The 21,338-nt window shown below is 48.6% G+C and overlaps 9 protein-coding genes across 9 annotated transcripts; 5 read left to right on the top strand and 4 right to left on the bottom strand.

Moving 5' to 3' along the window:
* Positions 1 to 8: 8 nt before the first annotated feature.
* F5891DRAFT_1044708 (PPPDE putative peptidase domain-containing protein) lies at positions 9 to 2,616 on the bottom strand. Its single transcript, XM_041362202.1, has 9 exons — positions 2,372 to 2,616; positions 2,232 to 2,310; positions 2,073 to 2,177; positions 2,011 to 2,023; positions 1,888 to 1,962; positions 1,283 to 1,830; positions 1,157 to 1,232; positions 363 to 1,097; positions 9 to 301 (listed from the first exon to the last, which is right to left on the bottom strand). The coding sequence occupies exons 1-9, from the start codon at positions 2,467 to 2,469 to the stop codon at positions 102 to 104; spliced, it is 1,929 nt and encodes a 642-aa protein (XP_041223721.1). The 5' UTR covers positions 2,470 to 2,616; the 3' UTR covers positions 9 to 101.
* Positions 2,471 to 4,651, top strand: F5891DRAFT_488920 (uncharacterized protein). The gene is made up of 2 exons (XM_041372017.1): positions 2,471 to 2,715; positions 2,771 to 4,651. The coding sequence occupies exon 2, from the start codon at positions 2,772 to 2,774 to the stop codon at positions 4,539 to 4,541; it is 1,770 nt and encodes a 589-aa protein (XP_041223720.1). The 5' UTR covers positions 2,471 to 2,715; position 2,771; the 3' UTR covers positions 4,542 to 4,651.
* A 1,140-nt stretch (positions 4,652 to 5,791) lies between these two features.
* Positions 5,792 to 9,645, top strand: F5891DRAFT_488850 (kinase-like domain-containing protein). Its single transcript, XM_041372016.1, has 8 exons — positions 5,792 to 7,048; positions 7,100 to 7,219; positions 7,282 to 7,401; positions 7,457 to 8,307; positions 8,359 to 8,517; positions 8,573 to 8,954; positions 9,006 to 9,157; positions 9,211 to 9,645. The coding sequence occupies exons 1-8, from the start codon at positions 6,007 to 6,009 to the stop codon at positions 9,244 to 9,246; spliced, it is 2,862 nt and encodes a 953-aa protein (XP_041223719.1). The 5' UTR covers positions 5,792 to 6,006; the 3' UTR covers positions 9,247 to 9,645.
* Positions 9,646 to 9,867: 222 nt separating this feature from the next.
* Positions 9,868 to 11,090, top strand: F5891DRAFT_955882 (uncharacterized protein; the record flags this gene model as incomplete). The annotated part of the gene is made up of 3 exons (XM_041375367.1): positions 9,868 to 9,996; positions 10,053 to 10,246; positions 10,307 to 11,090. 3 exons carry the CDS (start codon positions 9,868 to 9,870, stop codon positions 11,088 to 11,090), a joined length of 1,107 nt encoding a protein of 368 aa, XP_041223718.1.
* A 126-nt stretch (positions 11,091 to 11,216) lies between these two features.
* On the bottom strand, positions 11,217 to 12,295 carry F5891DRAFT_488823 (acyl-CoA N-acyltransferase). Its single transcript, XM_041372015.1, has 4 exons — positions 12,156 to 12,295; positions 11,610 to 12,093; positions 11,389 to 11,530; positions 11,217 to 11,310 (listed from the first exon to the last, which is right to left on the bottom strand). Exons 1-3 carry the CDS (start codon positions 12,181 to 12,183, stop codon positions 11,422 to 11,424), a joined length of 621 nt encoding a protein of 206 aa, XP_041223717.1. The 5' UTR covers positions 12,184 to 12,295; the 3' UTR covers positions 11,217 to 11,310; positions 11,389 to 11,421.
* An 840-nt stretch (positions 12,296 to 13,135) lies between these two features.
* F5891DRAFT_1044693 (thioredoxin-like protein) lies at positions 13,136 to 14,449 on the bottom strand. Its single transcript, XM_041362201.1, has 5 exons — positions 14,036 to 14,449; positions 13,922 to 13,972; positions 13,770 to 13,867; positions 13,595 to 13,713; positions 13,136 to 13,540 (listed from the first exon to the last, which is right to left on the bottom strand). The coding sequence occupies exons 1-5, from the start codon at positions 14,175 to 14,177 to the stop codon at positions 13,330 to 13,332; spliced, it is 621 nt and encodes a 206-aa protein (XP_041223716.1). The 5' UTR covers positions 14,178 to 14,449; the 3' UTR covers positions 13,136 to 13,329.
* A 460-nt stretch (positions 14,450 to 14,909) lies between these two features.
* On the bottom strand, positions 14,910 to 15,777 carry F5891DRAFT_1044689 (Tim10/DDP family zinc finger protein). The gene is made up of 4 exons (XM_041362200.1): positions 15,602 to 15,777; positions 15,450 to 15,545; positions 15,315 to 15,396; positions 14,910 to 15,264 (listed from the first exon to the last, which is right to left on the bottom strand). The coding sequence occupies exons 1-4, from the start codon at positions 15,665 to 15,667 to the stop codon at positions 15,242 to 15,244; spliced, it is 267 nt and encodes an 88-aa protein (XP_041223715.1). The 5' UTR covers positions 15,668 to 15,777; the 3' UTR covers positions 14,910 to 15,241.
* Positions 15,778 to 15,826: 49 nt separating this feature from the next.
* On the top strand, positions 15,827 to 17,686 carry F5891DRAFT_1044687 (uncharacterized protein). Its single transcript, XM_041362199.1, has 8 exons — positions 15,827 to 16,017; positions 16,073 to 16,184; positions 16,230 to 16,322; positions 16,373 to 16,528; positions 16,583 to 16,922; positions 16,969 to 17,088; positions 17,144 to 17,209; positions 17,257 to 17,686. The coding sequence occupies exons 1-8, from the start codon at positions 16,005 to 16,007 to the stop codon at positions 17,530 to 17,532; spliced, it is 1,176 nt and encodes a 391-aa protein (XP_041223714.1). The 5' UTR covers positions 15,827 to 16,004; the 3' UTR covers positions 17,533 to 17,686.
* A 278-nt stretch (positions 17,687 to 17,964) lies between these two features.
* F5891DRAFT_1279590 (uncharacterized protein) lies at positions 17,965 to 21,262 on the top strand. The gene is made up of 14 exons (XM_041370364.1): positions 17,965 to 18,170; positions 18,226 to 18,603; positions 18,662 to 18,802; positions 18,863 to 18,886; positions 18,934 to 19,026; positions 19,084 to 19,297; positions 19,343 to 19,536; positions 19,588 to 19,890; positions 19,943 to 20,068; positions 20,122 to 20,393; positions 20,449 to 20,454; positions 20,514 to 20,781; positions 20,842 to 21,044; positions 21,091 to 21,262. Exons 1-14 carry the CDS (start codon positions 18,090 to 18,092, stop codon positions 21,110 to 21,112), a joined length of 2,325 nt encoding a protein of 774 aa, XP_041223713.1. The 5' UTR covers positions 17,965 to 18,089; the 3' UTR covers positions 21,113 to 21,262.
* The last annotated feature ends 76 nt before the right edge of the window (positions 21,263 to 21,338 follow it).

The following is a 21,338-nucleotide window of genomic DNA, read 5'->3' as shown; positions in this document are numbered from 1 at the left end:
ACTCTATATGGATCATGCAAGGCGCCTATATGTATTCTTAGATGAGATATGTACATATGATACCAATACACTCAGTACAACAAGGAGAAAACACTCCATGATCAAGGACAAAGCTTCTCAGCAACCTCCTCAATTAGCTTGCGGGCCTCCTTCTTTACAACCCCCGTGTCCCCGCATCCGCCCCTCTCCAATTTATCCTTGAGTATTTTCTGAGCTTGCAGAACCTCTAACAAGGAAGCGAACTGTTCAATGGACGGAGATAGTCGGATCAACAATGCCAATGACGCTGTCAAACGATGAACTGTTACAGAAAATGCAATGATCAAGTGCTGCTATGAGACTGGATTGAACCGAGAGCGTACCAATTTCCTCGCTCGCCTTCTCCCGCTCTATAACTTCCAGAAGCGCGCTTATCATTTCAACATCCCAGTCTTCATTCTCGCCCACATCGTCCCCTTCAACATTCCCCCGCACCTTCTCTACTCTCAGTCTCTGAAGGTGCACAGTCATATTGAATGCTAGGTTGACAGCTGCCAATCGTACAGTTGCATCGTCGTGAAACAAGGCAGCCACCATGAGCGCTGTAGTGCTACTTCGAGATGAAAGAAGAAGTTCTCGGGCTACAATCTTGTTCGCAAACGCGTTTGAAATCATCCTTAAGAGCGTGAGGGAATAATTCCTTGGCGCGCTTTCGGCCTTGGATAACAAGACGAGGATCGGGCTTTCAGGCCCGACTTTCGTTGCACTCCAACTGCACACGGCTGGTTCGAGCAGTGCAACGCGCCACATATCTGCCACAGGGAATAATTCTCCTGCAGAAAGATTTGTCGCAAGGCTTATCGTTGCGTCTTTCCAAGGCTCGAAAGAAATGTTAGGGGGTGATGAGGACCCTCGTGCTTTGAGGTACGGAATGATATTCTTCGCGAGAATTTGCTTCGTGGCTTCTTTCGTAGTGGAGCCCGACCATGAAGGAGCGGCATCTATGAACCCCGTCACTTTTGCAAGCACAATATCGAGATTCGGAACTTGAGAAGACAGGATGGCATTAAGGGGTATGGCTTCAATCGCAGGAAGGGATAACGTAGTGTGTGGATGCGCTGATCGCCGTCACCGGTATCAGTTAGTTGTCATAAGGAAAGGAAGACTATATGCTCACGAGGAAACGCCTGATAAAGGAGCAAGTCGACTTGAGTGCGTAATTCGGGTGCATTGATACCCTTCATTTCATGCGTCTACGGAAGCGTGTCAGTTACCGCGAGAACGTCGTATGTTCCCCTCCTACTTTATTTCCGTCCAAGAATAGGATAAATGTCGGTGTCACTCTTACACCATACTCGCCGCCAACCGCATTGCTCATTCCGACACTCAAGTCTATCTTAACAAACGCGACATCATTGGCTCGGCTCTTGCTCTTTGCAAGGTCTTCGAACACAGGCTCGATCATCCTGCAAGGCCCACATGTTGCACTCGTGAAGAATGCAACCACAGCACGGTGTGTGTGAAGCACATTACGGAAAGATGAGGGGTTTGTAGCAATGTGCACAGGTGTGATAAGGCTGTTGCCCTGAACAGGTGTAGGAGGCGACGTTGGTGCAGGCGTCGGAAGGTAGTTCCTGGATGAGGACGGCATTTCAGGATTGTTAGAGGTTGCGCCAGCCGCTACGGCCTGCAGCAGGGACGATGCCGATGCTGGATTGGGTGAATTAGCTGTGGCTGAGATATCTGGGGGAGGGGTTAGGACGCCAGTAGAAGCCCTGCCTCTAAACATGGCATCGATAGTTGGTCGCAAGGCAGCGCCAAATGGTGTCGATAGGAAGTCGGATGGTAGATCTGCAGGGGTGCTTTTAGAATTATGTTCAACCGAAGGTGGCAATTAAGGGTCAATACCTTTGATATACGGTGGAAGCGAGCCTCCAGTCAAAAAGCCGAGGCAATCGTTAGTAAATGAGTTGCAGTTGAAGTCTTCTCAAACGTTAATAAGTGATTCATGGTCCTGTCTTGCAGTCTCACCTAACAGATGGTACTAAGATTGGTGAGTAAGACAAGTAACTCGCGTCAGAGCAAACACTTACTTTGTCGGCAGTGTAATGCTCCTTTATCTGGCTAAGGTATTCCACGAACGTTTGCTCGTCCATATGTGTCTCGCCCATATCAACGATTCTCAAAGGTGACCCGTGCTACGGCTCACTGTGTTAAAGTGATAAAACCAACCCGCGACCCTAGCAGCTTACATGGGACCGACCCGGCTCAGTTTCACAAATGCCTAGTCCATAGAAGATTTCCTTCCCAAAGGCCACCACTGACGTATGCCTATACATATAGTGGCCAGTGAGCACATGAGTCTTGGTTTTCGATGTAAGAAGATACTAACCAGACACCATCTATTTGCTTACCAGTGAGCTGCAAAGAGACCTGGCCGGCGAGACCCTTGCTGAGGTCATAAACATAGACCTTGACTGGAGAAGACATAGAAATGACTCTACAGTGCGGAATGGTATTATAGTAGTGGGGGTTAACGTTGAGCGCTGAGCGCTGAGCTGCAAGTAACGGGACGCGTAAGACAGCGGCAGCTACGCCGCGAGAATACTTACATACTCATATCCAGTGAAAAGGCGCCTGCTGTATTTGGCATATTGAGTTATCAAGGCAGATCTTTTGATCATCTTCTTTCGTTTTTCTAGAGCCTTCTTGCAACGTCAAACCGGAATTTGTCAAGTGCGTTCTTTTCTTTAAAATTAAGTAGCACAAGCTGATCGGTCATTGTGCAAAGAATGGACTGCTGCTCCGACGTTTTAACAAAAGACAACCCCTTCATCCCACCGAAGGGTACACGTTGTCCAGTGAATGACATCCCTCCGGAGCTCCTTTCTCTCATTTTTGAGGTTGGTGCCCAATCCATTAAGGATGGAGAGGATGAAGACGAAGAAGATGAGGAAGATGAGGCAATGGCAGTATACTGGAATCTGGAATCAGGCGCGAAAGATGGAGTAGACGAAGACGGCGAAACAACAAAACGGAGCAGAGTGACAAGGAACGATGGCGTAGATGAGGATGGTTTATCCGAATCATCAATGGACAGCGATGCAACATTCGAGCCCATGCCATCATTTGAGGTACTCATCTCGCATGTCTGTCACCATTGGCGTGTGGTGGCTCTTAACACGCCGTCTCTCTGGACAGAGATCGATGTATCACCTCTTGACTCACCCCCGTTTGAACGAGTTCAGACTTTTCTTGAGCGCAGCAAGAGCCTCCCTATCGACATACGCATAGATTGCGAACCTCCAGATGACGATGAAGAAGAGGATTCCTCAGGCTCTGAAGACTCAGAGCTTGGTCAGTCCCCACATTCGATGACCTTTTCCGATCTCGATAATCTCATGTCCCTTCTTGTTCCCCATATCTCACGCTGGGGATCTGTCGAAGTGGCGGTCGCTTGTTACAAGCACATGTTTATTTTCCTCTCTGCAGTTTCAGATCCTTCCATAGCAGGTGCTCCTCAGCTCGAGGCTCTCCAATTGTACCATCATGAAGATGCAGAAAGCCTCACAGCTTTCGCCCAACCTGACCTCGTGCAACATTTCAAGTTGTTCGGAGGCGTTGCTCCGCGTCTCAAGAGCGTAGCGTTGTGGGGCGTGCATGTCGACTGGTGCCAAGAATGGTTATCTTGCGGGTCCAATCTCTTGGACTTGGAGCTTGCTTATCATACAGATGATGTGCGACCGTCATGGACACAATTTGCTGCCATCCTTTGCGGCGCACCTAAGCTGGAAACACTCTCTTTATGCAGCTCTGGTCCCCTCGGTGCTCCCCATGACTGGTGCAATGAAGGGAGTTCAGGAAGTTATGGCAATGACTATACCGGAGTCATCGAGTTGCACTCACTGACACAGCTTGTCCTGGCATTCCATTCACCAGTGTATGTTAGTGGGTTGCTCCGCCGTTTGGCATTTCCCGCACTCAAAAGCCTCACACTTGATTTGGACGATGGCGATTTTACGGATTTCGCATTCCAACTTGCTGGTCCTATGATGAGCGCAGTCCCGGTGGCATCAAGGGATGGAGAGAAGAAACGCAGTTTACTTAGCAGACTTGACTCCATCAAGTTATCCGGTCTTTCCTGCTCAGACCGCAGCATAGAGCTCATGTACGCAGAGCTTGGTAACCTCAAGACGCTCAACCTCGTGATGAAGTACCTCCCTCTCATGTTCCTCCAGCTACTTTATCACCCTTGTTCTGTTTCTGGCCAGCGAGACGTTTGTCACGTCTGTCTCCCTTCACTTACCACTTTGTCGACTGCCGACGTCCCTGGAGACCAAATACGCGAATTGGTGCAGAAGCGAAAGGAAGCAGGTGTCCCTCTAAAGGCTGTGTATATGGAGGAGAACGACGAAGTCACACCTCATGATCTACAATGGCTGAAAGATAATGTGGAGGAATTTGATTTCTTTGAGGCCAGTGACGATGAATTCGAGTCAATAGTGGATATTGAAGAGGAACACGAGGCTTCAGAATCGGAATGGGAGGAAGTGGATGATTGATTCCGGATATATGCCTGTAGGTGCTGTTCACGTATCATGCACTGCTCGATTCGACAAATATCGATCTGACTTAGCTCTTTCTCAAGCATCTGTATGGCTTTCGCCTACCTCTAGTTATTTTGTACTTGGAGTGGTTGCTTGAGTTGCGCTTGCACGATGTGAAGCTCTCGGATATCAGATCGCGATGCGCCGATAGTCATCTCGCATGCCAGTTTATAGATGCGTTCAGGTATACTTTATTACTTATACGTGATCATTTCGCTAATACTCGAGCGTGATATTGGTGCACAAGCAATCCGTTCCCGTGGTGTGTGTCTACATACTGTAAGCACGGAGTGTTTGATCCTGCGCGTCGACACTATGTATGCACTCCACTTAAGTCCGTTTGCCCACGGACATAGGGTGGTGTAAATTAACAGATTGGAGTAGACTACGTTGGTGGTCTTCTTATTCTTTGTTTGAGAGGGAATGCTAACACTTGTGCACATGGTACTGCGATGACGGTCTGGCTAAATGGTCAATTGCTGTGGCATTCATAGATGAGTGTATCAGAGTAGTAGCATGCTCGGTCATGTTCACAGTAACAACATGCATGCTGAATAGTACTGTTATGATATACGTGCTTTTACGCTTTATATGCTGGAGATCCGCTCCTCACTATCAACCACACTAGGCTGCAACCATTATAGTACTTTGTAGACTCGTAGAACGAAGGTACTCGTTGAATCCTTCGCAAGGGAAGGACTACAATGGGTATGTCTTGAGACATGTAGATTCTTAGTTCTACTCTATTCATTATCCGCTCCCAAGGATCAGGTCTACCGCTCAACGAAACAAAGAAGTGCCACCGTGCATAGCTTGTTGGAGACGTCCTCTGTGCAGTGTGTCCAAGTCGAGGTACTCAATGAATGCATCATCCAATGAAATTTCGAATCGGTTGAGGCCTCCATGCTGATACACGACAGAAAGCTTGCATTCGCTACTGCCGTATCCTGGTGCTTGCAATATTACACGAGGACCGAGAACGTTATTTGAATGACCCGGGTCCCCACTGAGGGTGACGCAAATGGTCACCAACTGCTCTAAGCTACCAGTTTATTGGTCTGTTCAGGTAGGTTCATATTAGATCAGGACTCAGCGCAGTGACCTATTACGATTGTTTCATTAGCAAAGCCTATGCTTCAGGGGCTCCCCGTAGGGATAACTGGACGATAGAGGTCCGGCGTACTACGAAAAGAGTCCACGGTGGACTAACACGGTCCACAATCAGATTAACACTTTGCACGTGACCGCGTATCTGCCTCGTGTTCGTTCATGGTTCGAGTCTTCACAAAGAGTTTTGTGACTTTCCCTTCGTTTCCTCAAGTTTGACATCGTCGCCGCCGCCGCCGCCACCGACGACGACGACTCTCTTTTTGTCGGCGTTCATTCTCTATCCTCGACGTCCTAGCTTTTCCCGACATAGATGATCTCCTCAACATCACCACCAACTATATTGCCCGCTCATCGCGAGCACCGTGTCTCGCCACCACAAACACCACCAATGATAGCATTTGATGACTCAAAGATTCTTAGTCGTCGGGCATCAACTTCACCATCTGATGAGTCATCGATCATCGAGCTCTCATTCGACTACGAGCTCGATTCCGCGGGCAACTATGTCCGCGTATCCAAAGGTTCATCAAGGTCTAATCTTTCGAGTCCTCCAACACCAAATGATGCTCTGCTTGACGGTGCTATTAAGCCTTCGTCTTCTTCCCCACCCCAGGGGACCTCTATTCCCTATGCGTACACTAAACCTCCTTCACCTATATTACTCAATTCTCCAATACCATCGCGACGTAACTCTCTCTCGCGGTCAGAGAACGCCTTTCCGCTACTTCAAAGCGGGAGTGGGACTGAATCACTGCCACTTGCAGCTCAGCACCGAGCTCAGTCATCAGCTACAGGCAACTCCGCTCGTTCATTCCAACGGGTCGCGTCCGTACCTGCCACATTGACTCCAGCTGCCCCTCAACCAGCATTACGTGCACCATTGTCGAGTGGCCTTGCTGGGACTGGTCGAAAAATTGGGCGTCCCCAGCGCGTGCCTCGAGATGAATACCGTGAACAACCTCCACTCACGCTGGATGAGCAGGAGGAGCTGCGAGTGCAGGAAGAGAAAGAAAATCTAATAACTATTCTTGATGGGGACGGCCTGCCGTCAGATGGCGCCGTCTCCAAACGAACATCCCCGCGATTGACCGCTCGTTCGGCATCTGTGAGTCAACTCGACGGACGGGCAATTTCTAGCCTCCCCACACGCGCATATGGATCATCCGCAGGCGCACGCCAGCCGCTACAGCCTGGCCGGCAGATCATGCCTGGGCCCAATCGCGCGGGACGGGTATTGATGGGTATGGCTGTCAAGTATGGCGTGGGTTCGGGTGGGTTCGACAAGATTAATGAGAATGAAGGCAGTGAGAATGAGTTTGCTACCGAGCATGCCTATGATGAGACTGATCCCAGTGCGTATCTTTCACTCTTCTCTGGTTCCCCAACCCAAACCATTTATGTAGACGTAGATGAACCACAGCCCGGAAATGGCATGCTTCGCCATCGCAATTATGTCGCTCCTCCTACTCTATCGAGCGGTACGCGACCTCGCCGTTCAGCTAGTTTGAGTGATGCCTCTGGAGGTATGATTCCAAATTCTCATCTGCACAAACCCGCTGTTTGGATTTGACAACATCTTCAACAGAAGACCGACTATCTCCGCGCCTGCTCCCAAGCCAAAATCAACAGCAACACGCCCCACGCCCAGGGTCCAGTCTGGGCCTCAACTCAGCGCGCATCAGACGCGTGACGTCCGAGCAAGATGGTGCGTCGGTGTCCCAATGCTTGCATGTGCCTCTCTATTAACCGTACGATCACAGAGTATGCAGCAGAATATGCCCGCCGCGCAGCGGAAGAGGCACCTGAACCTTTCCCTCAACCCCAACCCCGCCAATCGCCCTCTCCGACACATATGTCCCAGGTGCACATACGCACCCAGACGCACCATCGGCGCGACTCGGACACTGTCCGCTCCCTCGCGATCAATAACCCGCCCACAGCAGCCTCACCCACAGTGGCCGATCGAAATCCAGGTAGACTGTCTCCGTCCACGCGAAATGTATCATCGTCACAGCTACAGGTACATGGACAGGCCTATCATCGGCGAAATCCTACAGCACCCGAGCCACCAACTACAAGTGGGTCGTTAGCGCCGCCGCCTAGTTCTGGCAAATCGAAGAATGGGAAGACGTGGGCTGCAGGGGACGAGCCTGCGGATAGCGAGCCTGAGGCCAAAACTGCGTCGCGAGTGCGGCAGGCACCCCCTCCACCCGCACCAGCGCCTGCTCCTGCTCCCGTCCGGAATCACAACATTGTTGTGAACAAGAAAGTGTATGCACGACTCGATCTGATTGGGAAAGGCGGATCGTCTCGCGTATATCGCGTGATGAATGCGAACAACGAGATCTATGCTATCAAGCGCGTGTCACTGGACAAGACGGACGCAGAAACTATGAGCGGATACATGAATGAGATCGGGCTGCTCAAGCGGCTTGAAGGAAACAATCGAATCATTCAGCTATTTGATAGTGAGGTGAAGGCGGGACCTGGAGGGACAAAAGGGCATCTGATGCTCGTGATGGAATGTGGAGAGGTTGATCTGGCAAAGCTACTGCAGGAGCAGCAGAAGGAACCGATGAATATGGTTTGGATATCCTATTATTGGCAGCAGGTCAGGCAGAACACCTTATCGTTCATCTCTGTTACTGACGTGAGCGAGCAGATGCTTCAAGCCGTTCACGTCATCCACGAGGAAAAGATTGTTCATTCGGATCTGAAGCCCGCAAATTTCGTTCTTGTGAGGGGCCAGCTGAAGCTTATTGATTTCGGTATTGCGAATGCCATCGCAAATGATACTACTAACATCCAGCGAGATCATCAGGCAAGTTCTGCTTCAGGTATACATCCTTCATGATTAATTCCATTCCTCTCTCTAGATCGGAACTGTTAATTACATGTCCCCCGAAGCCATTGAACTTCCCGACGGCATGCGGCGGCTCAAAGTTGGACGAGCCAGTGACGTCTGGTCTCTCGGGTGCATTCTCTACCAGATGGTTTATGGTCACCCACCGTTCCAACATCTTTCTGTATATCAAAAGATGAAGGCTATCCCGGACTTAGCTCACGTCATTGAGTATCCGGGCTGCAGCATACCCACTGTTGTGAACAAGGCAGGCGAACGCAAAAAGCTCGAGCATCTACAACAACCTGTCAGAGCGGACGTTATTCAGGGCATCAAAAGCTGCTTGATGCGAAATTCAAAAGAACGGGCTACGATTCCTGAGTTGCTTGAGCAGGAATGGTTGGCGATGAAAGAACGTAAGAAATGAGGTACTCCATCCACAATTGTGTTGACCTTATTTTCTGTAGCTGAGGTCCCACTAGCGAAGCCCCAGCTAGCACAAGACGAGACCGTCATCAATCCCTACTACATGAAGCAGCTGCTTGAGTATGGTATTAAACTGGGCCAGCAAGCTCAAAGTGGCGCTATAGATCAGGAATATCTCGCCAAAGAAGCAGAGGTACGTCTCCATCGACTATCCAACCTGGACCCATGTTAATATCTGTCCGTTAGCGCTTGGTTGCAGAGCTTAAAGCCCTTGAGTCGTGATATCTCCACGTCATGACTTCTCCACTGAACTCAATTCTCAATCTTTCAACATAGCATACTGTATTCGTCAACGTAGTCATCTTTCATTGCACACCGCCATGTCTTTGTATGAAAACGTCCTTCAAGAACAGTTCTCCCAACGACTTGTATGTACGCCTACGCTATGCCTTCCCATGTACTCCTCGCTCTAGACCTTTCGCTTGCCTTTCCTCCCTCGCATTCATACTTTTAGCATTCTACACGCTCGCTATTCTAGCTGTGAACCTGCAATTGCATATCATTTCTCTATTTTGGTTCGTTCTGCATGCATGTGGGAGGATTCTTGGCAAGCGTTCAGGTGATACGGCTTGTATATATAATTTCCGTATCACGTTGTAGGTATAATGTACAATACTATTTATGTAAGGCCATAGTTTATTTTATTTGTAGTGACTTGCTCAATCTGACAGGAGGTCAGCTGCGTTTCTTAAACAAGGTAAGTAATCTTATCGGCCTTCCACCTCGACCACTACCGCCCAACAACATTCTCACCATTCCTACCTGAACGCCAATAGCCTCTGCTATATATTCGACAGTTTGATGGCGCATTTACCTTCCGACGTTTATCTCACAACCAGCTTCATGCATTCAGGAGATGTCAGTCCAACAACTCCAAAGCTCCAGCTCCAGCTTTCTATACCTCATCATGATCCAACATACTATATACCCGACGGAAACACCGTTTTGCTCGTAGAAAACACGCTTTTTAGGGTTCGTTTCTGCGTGCACATAATCGTGTCCTACTAACGCGGAGTTATCACTCTTAGGTCCATAGGTCGACACTGACAAAGGACAAGTCTACCTTTGACAGTATGTTCTCCCTAGACTCGGACCTACGCTCAAGCTCCAGTACGCCGAGTGTCACTGCGGGACCCGAAGGTGAAAGCGACGACAATCCGATCAGGCTCCAGGGAGATACGGCACAAGAGTTCCGCGCTCTTCTGTGGGCTTTATACGCCTTGTACGTACGTTTGCACAATTTTTCCCCCGGACACAGTTGGATTTAGTAAATAACACGCAGGCCACACGAGCTCACCCTCGCGCTAACGCCCAAAGCGAATGCATCTCAGTTGTTCAATCTCGCTCGTATTACGCATAAGTATGAATTCCGCTCGATCGAAGCATGGGCTCTTGGTGCCCTTACGACTATATACACGCGCCCAACGCACTCTCCCAATCTTCAAGTTGAAGACGCCGAGGGGCCCAACCTTGTGCAACTTACTGAACTTGCATCTCTTTGTGAGCAACGGGATCTTCTTGACGCTGCCACATCGCGATGGAAACGGCTCCTCGCATCTGGAAAGGACATCGCACTTGCTGTTGGAGTTGCAGAACGGCTTAATCTACGCACCCTACTTGGTTTCGCGTATCATGCCATGATGCTTCAAGGCCGGGAAGTCTGGGATAACGATACGTCACTCACGCGAGCACAGCGCATTCGCCTTCTTTCTGGGCATTACGCTCTCGGCCGGCTATGGGAACGTCTGCCAGGCGAGCCACCTGCGATCTCACATAGTCCGCGGTGTACAGGGGGTGCTCAAGCACGGTGTAATCAAGCCTGGGCTGCGCTATGGCGCTCAACGTTGGATATGGGCCGTCAGGTCCTGCTCATACAATACGCGGATGTGGTGGGCAAATTAATGCTTGCAGAGAGTGTCACAAAGGCCCTTGTGGAGCGGGAGATACCTACGCAAGGAATGCTCGATGGAATGCCGTGGTGCAAAGACAACGTCTTGGCTGCTGTGGCTGGGAAGGTGAAGGAAGTACAAGAGAGTTTGGCCGATTATTTCACGGATGTGATATGATTTTTATTTGGTTCCGAGTTGGTTCTATGTATGCTCCACGATAGCCTTGGCATTTACTTTACCGTCATCTGATTCCGATATGAAGGATAACTCATCGGTGTCATCCTTGTTCAAAAAGTATGATCTATATGAATCTTGTGTACACTGCCCACACACTTCGATTTCTGAGCCACGGATTTATGGAGCGGATGTTCCTGCAAGCTGAATGACTTAGCTTGGCCTAGATGGTACATTGGAATTAGAATTGAACGTAAATGTGTAGTGAGTACTGAGTATTCACGGACACGAAACGACATACTCCCTGGTCTGCAAACACTGCCATCCTTTGCTCTCAGCGTTGCCCTTCCCATTCGTCTCGCAAGATGCCCAACGTCAAAAAATCTTCCCAGTGATTATCCATCCACACTGCCTGGCGCTTCCTGCCCTCTTTAACAAACCCACTGATGTGAGAGAAAGACATCAATCCGCCATCACTCGCAGATGCGATTACAAGGGCTAACGAAATGAAAGGACACTCACACTTTCTCATAGACAGCAATTGCTCGTGGATTATTTGCAAAGACCCCAAGGGACATTCTGTTCAGACCGAACCACTTGAACGAAAAATCGATCATGAACTTTGTCGCCTCGGTTCCATATCCATTACTCCAAAATTTTGGAAGTAAACAGATCCCGAATGTGCCATCGCGATTCTTTGGTTCGGAGACAGTGATCACTCCCTGACCCATGAATTCCCCAGTTTCCTTGAGCGCGATTACGGCACCAAAGTTCGCCTGGTCCATCACAAGTCTTATTTTCTCCTTGAACTTTGGACCAAGAAGAGTGACAGGTTCGCTCATGATAAAGGGCTGAACGAGTGGATCGCTCCAGAGGCGATGAATATCATCGAGGTCGCTCTCGACATAAGAGCGGAGAATCAAACGTTCGGTAGTAAGCATATGACACGGCGAACTGCAGGGACTTGGGGGGACGTGCGCCACATCAAAGGGCTTCTTAAGTGTTGCTTAGACAAACCAGGTGAACTGAGCAGATTTACGTGACATCGTGAGAGGCGCGTCTGCGGACCTTGTGTACCCCTGCATCTGGAGGTCATGACGGCGACTCATATGATTGGCGATGGACTGCGCATCTAAAGTTGAAACTGGCAACATCGACGGGGTTTGCTTCTATGTATTTCCAGGTATACTGAATTTCGGTGACGAGGTTGCGCCGGGTGTTGGGCGCTGGCATTTAACTTTGAACTCCCCTAAAAAAAATACTAAGTGAGTCTCACGACCCCTGATAAACGGTATTCAAGCAGCAAAGATATGATACCCTTTACGTACCGACCACGACTTCCGAACAAGGCGTTGCCAAGTCGTCCTCTTCAGGCTCTTCTCCACGCGCATCCGAGGCACGTGGTACGGGCCAAAGTCTGGGGGAGGGGACATCGGCAGGCCCATCGGCACCTCCAAACGAAGTATGTATATGAATGTTTGTGTCAGACATCTTGGCGGTTATTGATACCAGACAGGGATCGGATAGGGATGGCGAGCGGCAAGGGGAGCGGGCAAGGAAAGGGGCAGAATTAAGGCGGAGCATGAATATGCACGGGATTATGTTAAGCGGCATTGGCCGTTGTGAGCGGAATCTAAACAAATACTGCTCGCAGTGCCGTTGCTGCCGTCGTGTCCCGTACTTTGGCCCTACTGTACTTATCTGACATAGTCTGACATTCTGCCATTTTTGTACTCCTCTTTTAGATCTTCACACCTTCACATGTCACGAACGCACGTACTACGACGCTTTCAAATTAAATTTGCGAATCGTTTATGCTTGCTCCAGAGTGTTTCACCCAACGTTCCAAAGTCCCGCGTCTTAGCTCAAATTTTTTATCGTCACAAAGTCATCTTCAAAATTTCTCGTCTTGTTTCTTATTGATCTACCATTCCCCTTAGAACTCGCCATCAGCCTTGCTACACATGGGTCGTACTTCCCAATAAGGCCAGCCGATCTCGGATGGTGCCATGGCATATGGCCCCCGCAAATTTTGCTAATAGCATGTCCTTCATCAACTAGGCCTAGCCATACTAGTTACTGGAAAACGGCAGGTTTTGCAGATCTCACTAGATTCCAGCTTTATGTCACTGATTACATGGTGCATTGGACTTTATTGAGTTATCGCACATGACGCATATGATCATGGGTTATATGGGATACAACCAAAGTAAGAGTACGACTACTGTACGAGACGAACTCGTCACGCACCGACCACGTATGCAGCCCGACTCAACTCATCACGAGTTTGTGACAATGAAGAGTCATCGGAAGATTCGGAACGCGCTGCAGCAGCGTCCGCGTCACTGGTCTCTGACGGAGACCTGACAGAAGGTTGAGGCTCCAGTTTTTCCAAGGCCTTAGTGACAAATTTGACGTGGGCGTTGAAATTCACGTTTGCAGATAACGAATCCCTATATATTTTTGGTCACATTTGAATCCTGCATGGCGAGCGTGCATGACTTTACCTGATTATGCCTTCACTGTCGATGACAAAAGTTATTCTGGCGTCGCCAAATCCCATAAGGCCCTTGCCGACATGGAAAGCTCGATACGCAACGTGGTTCTCATCGCTCAGGACAGGGTACTATACAGACAACGATCATCTGGACCATGACGCTCCAAAACCTCAAGATAACTCACTGTGAGGTTCTGACTCTCAACAAATCGCTTCTGCTTTGGCACAGGATCGGAACTTATCCCGATGACCTGGACATCAGTCCGCTTGAAGATCTCTTTCTCTGAAAATTCATGCTCAACGCATATACGTATCTGTGCAACAACGGGAGTCATACCAACCAATGCATCACGAAATTGACAAGCCTCGCGAGTGCAACCAAACGTTCCTGGGCAGCGAATGGATGAACACAATACTTCGGTCCGGAGCATGTCGATGCATGAGTGCTTACCTGCCTCGGGGTAGAAGAACAATGCAATAGGTTTCTTCACTCGCACCCCCTGTTCTTCAGGGGGGAACTTGAACATGTGTCCGTTCGCATCAGGGAGGGAGAATTCTGGCGCAGGCTCATTGATAAGAGGATGGGGCGCCATGGAAATCAATCAGAGGGAGCACAAGGACGACTAACAAGCTGGTGCTGAGTGAAGTTCCGAGATAGTCACAGTGCGAGTTCGTAGTAACAAGTCTGGGCAGCCCCCTAATATAGACCTTCCCACGCTACCTCTGCATCATCTGTGATCATGGCATAGAGTTTACGGAGTTCTCTGCAGAAATCAATGCTTTTGCGGGGGTGCTTTGATGCAGTGAAAGCAGAAGGATAAGAACTAAGGCTTAAGTGGTACTGTGAGACCAGGGTGAGACCAGTCATCCCAACGTTTTTGTCAATTTTTTGGTTGTCTTTGCGAAAGTCAGATTGTCATGTCCGTTACATGCTATCACACTCATATTTCGGGAAAGGCTGAGCGTACTGACGCCGGGGGAGTTATGGGGAATATGTCACCCTTTAGGTATGAACAGGCGCATCGAGTGGCAGACGCACCGAAAATAAGTAGGCTCATCAGATGGCACGTCTAACACGTCGCCGCTATCAGCATCCAGCTTTCGAGTCGATCAAAAAACAACAGCCCAAGTGGTTCTCAGGGCTGCATTCGAAACCCCAGAATGTAGTTGTTGACCATGGTGGCAATAATTCCTTAAAGTTCGTCATTATGAGTTTTACTTCTTTCGGCGGACTCGCGAAAGCGCCTGAGAATGACATGGAGAGCATATCAGATAGTGGCCGAGGAGTGGCTCTATATGACAGAAACCATGCCAGGGGCTTGGGGTGTGCATGAGAGACTGAAATAACATTCCCACAACGCTGCTCATCGCGTCGACGCAAATAACAGGAATGAACGCAACATCTGGACGAGACGAAAAGCCAAATTCCGAGGAAACTATAGAGCGCCTTGTGGAAACATAGATAGTAGTTGGGACTATCGTCGTGAACAAGCGCCACAGGTCAAAGTCAATAGGTCCGTTTTATAATAAAAAACCAAGCACGTTGGATTTAGGGATGATCGCGACAAAGTCGCCATACTAATCAAACATGAAAAGATGAAATTATGATAGCACCTTGAAAGCACATAGCACACGGATTAAATTGCACGGTTAATTCTCATGGCTTGGGACCCATGGCATCTGAAGAACAATTATAAGCCTATTCCAACTCGGACAAAGACGAAGCGTACCTGCATTCAACTCGGCAAATCGCTGCCCTACCCGCTCAGAGTGCTTCAAAAATTTGTCCGCGCAATTCATAACGCATTGCTCCTGCTCAAAGGTTCAACTCCAATTATGTGAAGACAGGTATGAAGGGCTATCACTTCTTTCGAAGACAATGCTTTGCTTGTGAAGTCATTACAGCACGAACTAAAGCATCTTTCCACGAGGCCTGAGTATAGACGTAGAAAGTCTTGCATCTGACGGGGTGATGCAATGTTCAGACTCTGCTGAAGCGCACATGGCGAACCAATACCTGTTTTTTCTCGATGATTTTGGTCATTTGGGCCTGTTCAGCAGAGTTAAGCTGTGAGAAATCCATGACTGAATACTGATAAGAGGATAGCAGAAAAGGCGAATGACACAAGAACGTTGGACAGATGGTTGGTTGAACAGAGGCACGCAAATAAACTTTATGAAAGTGTAAATGGATGACACGTGCAAATATCGGTGTGAATTTACTTTTTTGGTGCTGGATTAAACCTTGCGTTGCATGATGACTCGACCTAGGCTCGGGAAATCTCTTCATCAGGCTCTCATTCACCATCCAAGGAGCCTCTCTTATTCCATTCATCGCCATTCTCACAAGATAGCCTGACCAGTGGTATTGATTCCGCAATTCGTACTCATCAGCGTCGTCTAAAAGCCTATATAGTTCAATGCCAGAAAACGGTAGGCCCTGTATTCTCGTCTTCAACAGACACATATTCACCCTCTTTTCCATTAGATCTCTCAATGGCTCTTTCTTTCAAAGAAGCACTTCAACGGCTTGAGAACCGTCGCGTCAAAGCGACGCGTCCATTGATTCCGCCTCAAATTTTGCAGGAAGATCTCCCTTTGTGCGTCCTTTCGCTTTTGATGATGATATTCTAACGTATATGCAGGACTTTTCTTGCTGCTAACACCGTCGTCGAGGGACGTCGGGCAACCGAAAATATACTCAGGGGCAACGACGATCGGCTGATAGTGGTGGTTGGGTATGAATTAATCATCTGCAGATGAGTCTTGACTGACTTGCAGTCATCAGTCCTTGCTCGGTCCACGACGTGGGTGCGGCAATCGAATATGCCAAGCTGCTCAAAGCCTATGCGGACGTGGCTAAGGATGACTTGCACATCGTTATGCGCGTATATTTTGAAAAGCCTCGCACGACTGTCGGATGGAAAGGGTTAATTAACGATCCGTAAGTGTGCTTCCAATGATTTATGACCAGCGAGTGCTAATAGTAAGGAAACAGCGACATGAATTGCAGTTTCCAAATCAACAAGGGCCTGCGCATCGCGCGCACCCTCCTTTTAGATATAGCTAAACTTGGTTTGCCTGCCGGCTGCGAGTTCCTCGATACAATTTCACCTCAGTACACCGCCGATTTAGTATCCTGGGGAGCTATTGGCGCCCGTACCACAGAATCCCAAGTGCACCGAGAGCTGACCTCTGCACTGTCGATGCCCACTGGATTCAAGAATTCGACCGACGGATCCGTTGGCATTGCGATAGATGCATGCCGTGCCGCTCGGAGTGGCCATGTCTTCCTCAGTGTGGGCAAAGAAGGCCTTAGCAGTATCATTGAAACCGAGGTAAACTTACCCTTTTTAACGCCTTCGCAGCGAGTAACTTTGGTAGGGCAACCCAGACACACATGTAATCTTGCGTGGTGGCTCTAAAGGCCCTAATTATGCCGCAGAATACATCCGTGATTGCGGCGAGAAGCTGTCCAAAGCTGGTCTTCCTTGCAAAATCATGGTAATTTTTAGGTCATACTCAGGATCTTACTATTGCTGATATGGTCCAAATTCAGGTTGACTGCAGTCATGGAAATAGCCAAAAACAACATCGTAGGCAGATTGAAGTTGTAGAAGACATCGTGAGCATTCCCTCGCTTTTATCTATTGTTATTTACTGTCCATTCAGGCTCAACAACTGGGGAGCCAAGACACGTCGGCGTTCATCATGGGTGTCATGCTTGAGTCTAATCTCATCGAGGGACGACAAGATTTACCGCCGAGTGGTCCTACTGGCCTCAAATATGGCCAGTCAGTCACCGATGCTTGTCTGTCTTGGGACATGACCGTCCCCGCTCTTGAGCGTTTGCGTGAAGGGATTCGCGCTCGCCGAGAGTTGGTTTCTCAAAAATCCAAAGGCTTGGAACTTCTGGCTAACGGCGCGAAGGAACCTGCAGCTCAATGATGCCGCTGGCATCAATAGCTCCAATGGCCATCAATGCGGTGTACGCTGTGTATTGATTTTACTGTTGATCATCGCGTATTATGAGCTTTTTGTATTCTCAATCGCATAGATATCGAAATGTACACTATTTGATTTAACAATGTCCTGTCTTCCAGCGATGCATGCAGCAAGGTCTTGCTCGGGTATTTGCGACAGAAGCATCATGATCTTCTGATAAACGCCCGTGCCCATCTTTAGCCAATCTGTCGCCATCATGAACTTCGTCATGAAGAACTGAATGTTACAATTTCATGGCTTGCAATCTGGCGGAAGTTAGCGTAGACAAGTTCGCGCTCTTGCAGGTCCGACTTTGGCGAAGCGATCACTTCTGAGTCGTTTCCACATTCCAATGAACCGCCAGCAAAGTTCAAACCACATTTTGAACTGAACTCACTGGCATTACCGCATGTCATTCTTTTTGGTCTATTAGCATTACACTAGGCCCTCTGCATCAGGCATAATTTCAATTACTGCGACAGCGTACGCCGGGTGGCAGAACCGAACCCAAAGCACAAACCATGCTGGTTCTTCCTCGCCTGCCACCCATGCATTTGTTTCCGTTTCACTACATTTTTCTGCAGAATAAAGCTCTTCTTCCAGTCAGTCGCTGACATCTGACATCATGCTCAATACAACCCAGCTCATCGTTACTAGATTGGGTTATTTGTTCTCTGGATCTCATCCGAAATTCTGGTTGACCATAACAAGTCGGAAACTCCTGTCGACATCGATATTCATCTCGCTTTCACCGAAGCTATTAAACTATTTATTGCATTTGGTCTATACTTCTGGAAACAAAGATACTTCCGTTACGATTCGCTCAATCCTTGCCGACATGACAACGAAGATCAGCCTTTGGACAATATCGATATCCCACTTGAGTGCAGTTACGAGCCTTTTACTCCCAGGAATGTCAGACTCAACGAGCTGCCACAAAGGCTCTGTCCTCGGTCGAGCCCGAGTCTTGGTGGCGCGCGCTCGAGTTTGTCCATCCTTGGCATTTCCACGTTGTACGCGATTCGGGCCTATGTGGTATGTCCGGCTCTTTTTTCATCCCAGGGAAATTACGACTACTTCATATTTCTCATAGATATCTAGAAGCAGAGAACACATCGATCCACTTGCGCCATACCTTGTAATCCCCGCGGCGAATCTCTGTTCGCTATTTGTGCTGCGCGCATTCTTTTGCAGAACGTATGCTCCACAACTGTGGTATGCTGCTCTTTTACAGGTATGTCATTCCAGCAAACTGGTTAGATAGCGATCATCCACAGCACTTGATATGACTTAGTTTTCAGGGGTTTTCATCGTTTGGGTAAGGCAACTACTGCCAGCGGTTGAGCCCTCTCTAATTCTACCCAGAGCGGTCTCATTGACCGCTCAAGTGACTTGCCATACCTCTCGTTACTTGCCTCTGCGCTCAGCATCTCGTTTTCTGACACCTTGGTTGATATTGTAAGTCATATCTCACACTTGGACCCAAGTTCAGAGTAGAGCCTGTTGTACATACAGGTTTACAAATCACACCATCCATCATTTTTCGATGCTATCAACTTGCTTATTTTCGCTGCCGGCTTTTTTGCCCATTTATTATTCTATATTTTCCGCATCGCCTTCCTTGGAACTAGAAGCCATGGTTTTGGATCGCACGCGGATCCGATCGCACTGGCTCTGTCATGTCTATCGGAGGCCGGTCGAGACATATTCGTGTTCTATGCCATATACTGTGAGTATTTTGTTTCCCATGCATGCCTCATGCTTAGGCCAGCAGATTACGACATCGTTCTAGAAAGCATCGTGACCGCGCTTGCCTCGACCGTTGTCTTTTTCTCGCTGACTGCAGGTTTCCTCAACGAGCCAGGTGTATTCATAGGATGTCTTCTCACATTGACAGCAGCGGGCATATATGTCTCCAGCATAAGACAAACCACGGAGGAAGATGTTGAATCTGAATGCGTGACTCGGGTAGGCAAACTCCACAGATGGCCCGCTCTTAAGCTGATACAAAAAATCAAGCCTTGCTATCCGGTTGTATTTGCAGCGGTATTGGTCGGATATATGCTTTATGTATCATTCACAATGACACATGAGAATGAATGGACAACACGCACCCCTGAGCCGCAGTGGGGTTTCACCTCGGAGTTGGAGTCCAAGCCAGGCGATTGTCACCGCCGGCCTTTACCGTTTCATTCGCATAGGAAGACACTGGAAAATTACGACCGCTTCAATAACATCCTGCTAATAGTCTTCTTCAGCCACGCTCGTTATGGCGCCAACCTAGATTACCACCGAGAAGTATATTCTGATTATTTTCCAAATGTGAGTACTGTGCGACCGAGTCTTTTGGTTGAGTTCACATATCCGATGTTAGATTCTCTACATCGGACCTGCTTCCCGCGAAGATTCCGGCTTTGATCACTCGTATGATGTCTTTGTGGACTCGTACCATTCGGATGAGGATCTGACTGATCCATCATATTATAAGATGGCAGGACGCGTGTGTACTCCAAGCATTTTAATTCACATGCCTGGTACTCATGAGTCACATAGATGGCTCATCATATGCTGTATACCGCTCTTCAGGAGCAGGACTGTTATGATGGGTACTTATGGGTGCCGTTTGACACTCTGCTGAATATTCCACGATTGGAGAAGTTTGACCGGGAACTCTTTTGGTATCATTCACCATGGGGCCTGCCGGTATTTAACCCTGCACAGGATAATAGTCTCGGCCTCGGCCTGCATGCTCCCCCTGCCAATGTATCGCCGGATCCGTCTATCAATCTCACGGAAACATGGAGGGGATGGGGATCTGACTGGTGGTATGTGATATATTCTGATAAACTCTCATCGATGTTTCTGATTATCTCTTGGCAGGTGGGGGTGAGTTGATTCACAAGGTGTTTCCTTGCGCTTATCTGATAGCTATCGCACATCTATAGCGATCCACACGTGGGAGTCGGAGTCTGCATGGAAGCTTTCTGGAAAGTGCCCATGCACTTGAGAGAACGCCTCGCTGCATTTACCAATGGTGAAACGCGCCTTATCGGAGGCTCCGCAGATACGATGTACATCCCAGGGCGGCACCGCAGGATATTTATGGAAGTATTGAGCCTGTTCCTTGAAACAACTTGCTTCCTTGAGATTGCTGTACCTACAACACTGCACTTGGTCGCGCCTCGCCATGAGCCGATTCTCTTTGTGGACCATGTGAGACTTGGTGTGCTTTTTACTGTCTGTAATGTGTGCTGACTCATTGCGGGATGACAGTGGTGGATATATCAGCCGCCGTTCAATGCGTCTTTTGTGAGGCAACAGTGGGAAGAGGGATACGAGGTGGATACGTTTCATACTTTCCATTGGGGTGAGCGCGATGCAGATAATGTGTGGAGGGCCAACTACGAAAACGTTGTGGATATTCGACGTCTGTTGAGGGAGTCGGCGGAGAGACAGCAAGTTATTTTCCCTGTTAGGTGAGCTGCTTTGTTGAGCCGTGGGTTCATTCTAATAGCGAAATAGAAATGAGACGCAGGCCAAATGAAAGGGGCGGCGTGCTTTTCTCTTTTCCACCAGTCTGACGGACCATAACAGAAGGGATGGAATCCCTCTATACTTCTTTGGGCGGGACGATGTTATCAACTTTATATTACATACTTCGGATCTTCGTCCAAGGAATGTCGAAACTCCTTCCGATAATCGTTCAAGTATCAAAACCTTGCATAATAATGATACAGAAAAGAGCAAATACAGTATAAATACGTCTATGT

The sequence above is a fragment of the Suillus fuscotomentosus genome, assembly GCF_016647785.1.
Source record: "Suillus fuscotomentosus strain FC203 chromosome Unknown F5891scaffold_41, whole genome shotgun sequence".
Taxonomy (NCBI): Eukaryota; Fungi; Basidiomycota; class Agaricomycetes; order Boletales; family Suillaceae; genus Suillus; species Suillus fuscotomentosus.
Note: the sequence above shows the minus strand (reverse complement) of the source record. Positions and strands in the feature narration are given on the sequence as shown.

What these genes read in the sequence shown, in the direction of transcription:
- F5891DRAFT_1044708 (XM_041362202.1), bottom strand. Translation starts at nt 2,469, where the DNA reads ATGTCTTCTCCAGTCAAGGTCTATGTTTATGACCTCAGCAAGGGTCTC. An exon ending in CTGAGCCGGGTCGGTCCCAT is followed by an intron (nt 2,178 to 2,231) that starts GTAAGCTGCTAG and finishes AGTGAGCCGTAG; the next exon opens with CACGGGTCACCTTTGAGAAT. An exon ending in GAAGGCGAGCGAGGAAATTG is followed by an intron (nt 302 to 362) that starts GTACGCTCTCGG and finishes TTTCTGTAACAG; the next exon opens with TTCATCGTTTGACAGCGTCA.
- F5891DRAFT_1044687 (XM_041362199.1), top strand. An exon ending in CGGCTGATAGTGGTGGTTGG is followed by an intron (nt 16,323 to 16,372) that starts GTATGAATTAAT and finishes TGCAGTCATCAG; the next exon opens with TCCTTGCTCGGTCCACGACG. An exon ending in GCAGTATCATTGAAACCGAG is followed by an intron (nt 16,923 to 16,968) that starts GTAAACTTACCC and finishes TAACTTTGGTAG; the next exon opens with GGCAACCCAGACACACATGT.
- F5891DRAFT_488920 (XM_041372017.1), top strand. Translation starts at nt 2,772, where the DNA reads ATGGACTGCTGCTCCGACGTTTTAACAAAAGACAACCCCTTCATCCCA.
- F5891DRAFT_1279590 (XM_041370364.1), top strand. Translation starts at nt 18,090, where the DNA reads ATGCTGGTTCTTCCTCGCCTGCCACCCATGCATTTGTTTCCGTTTCAC. An exon ending in CGTGTTCTATGCCATATACT is followed by an intron (nt 19,298 to 19,342) that starts GTGAGTATTTTG and finishes TTAGGCCAGCAG; the next exon opens with ATTACGACATCGTTCTAGAA. An exon ending in CGATTCTCTTTGTGGACCAT is followed by an intron (nt 20,782 to 20,841) that starts GTGAGACTTGGT and finishes GCGGGATGACAG; the next exon opens with TGGTGGATATATCAGCCGCC.
- F5891DRAFT_1044693 (XM_041362201.1), bottom strand. Translation starts at nt 14,177, where the DNA reads ATGGCGCCCCATCCTCTTATCAATGAGCCTGCGCCAGAATTCTCCCTC. An exon ending in GTTCTTCTACCCCGAGGCAG is followed by an intron (nt 13,973 to 14,035) that starts GTAAGCACTCAT and finishes TTCGCTGCCCAG; the next exon opens with GAACGTTTGGTTGCACTCGC. An exon ending in GACAGTGAAGGCATAATCAG is followed by an intron (nt 13,541 to 13,594) that starts GTAAAGTCATGC and finishes AAAAATATATAG; the next exon opens with GGATTCGTTATCTGCAAACG.
- F5891DRAFT_488850 (XM_041372016.1), top strand. Translation starts at nt 6,007, where the DNA reads ATGATCTCCTCAACATCACCACCAACTATATTGCCCGCTCATCGCGAG. An exon ending in TATCCTATTATTGGCAGCAG is followed by an intron (nt 8,308 to 8,358) that starts GTCAGGCAGAAC and finishes GTGAGCGAGCAG; the next exon opens with ATGCTTCAAGCCGTTCACGT. An exon ending in ACATCCAGCGAGATCATCAG is followed by an intron (nt 8,518 to 8,572) that starts GCAAGTTCTGCT and finishes TCCTCTCTCTAG; the next exon opens with ATCGGAACTGTTAATTACAT.
- F5891DRAFT_1044689 (XM_041362200.1), bottom strand. Translation starts at nt 15,667, where the DNA reads ATGGATTTCTCACAGCTTAACTCTGCTGAACAGGCCCAAATGACCAAA. An exon ending in AAGCATTGTCTTCGAAAGAA is followed by an intron (nt 15,397 to 15,449) that starts GTGATAGCCCTT and finishes ACCTTTGAGCAG; the next exon opens with GAGCAATGCGTTATGAATTG. An exon ending in ATTTGCCGAGTTGAATGCAG is followed by an intron (nt 15,265 to 15,314) that starts GTACGCTTCGTC and finishes ATTGTTCTTCAG; the next exon opens with ATGCCATGGGTCCCAAGCCA.
- F5891DRAFT_488823 (XM_041372015.1), bottom strand. Translation starts at nt 12,183, where the DNA reads ATGACCTCCAGATGCAGGGGTACACAAG. An exon ending in CAGATGCAGGGGTACACAAG is followed by an intron (nt 12,094 to 12,155) that starts GTCCGCAGACGC and finishes GGTTTGTCTAAG; the next exon opens with CAACACTTAAGAAGCCCTTT. An exon ending in ATTGCTGTCTATGAGAAAGT is followed by an intron (nt 11,531 to 11,609) that starts GTGAGTGTCCTT and finishes CTCTCACATCAG; the next exon opens with TGGGTTTGTTAAAGAGGGCA.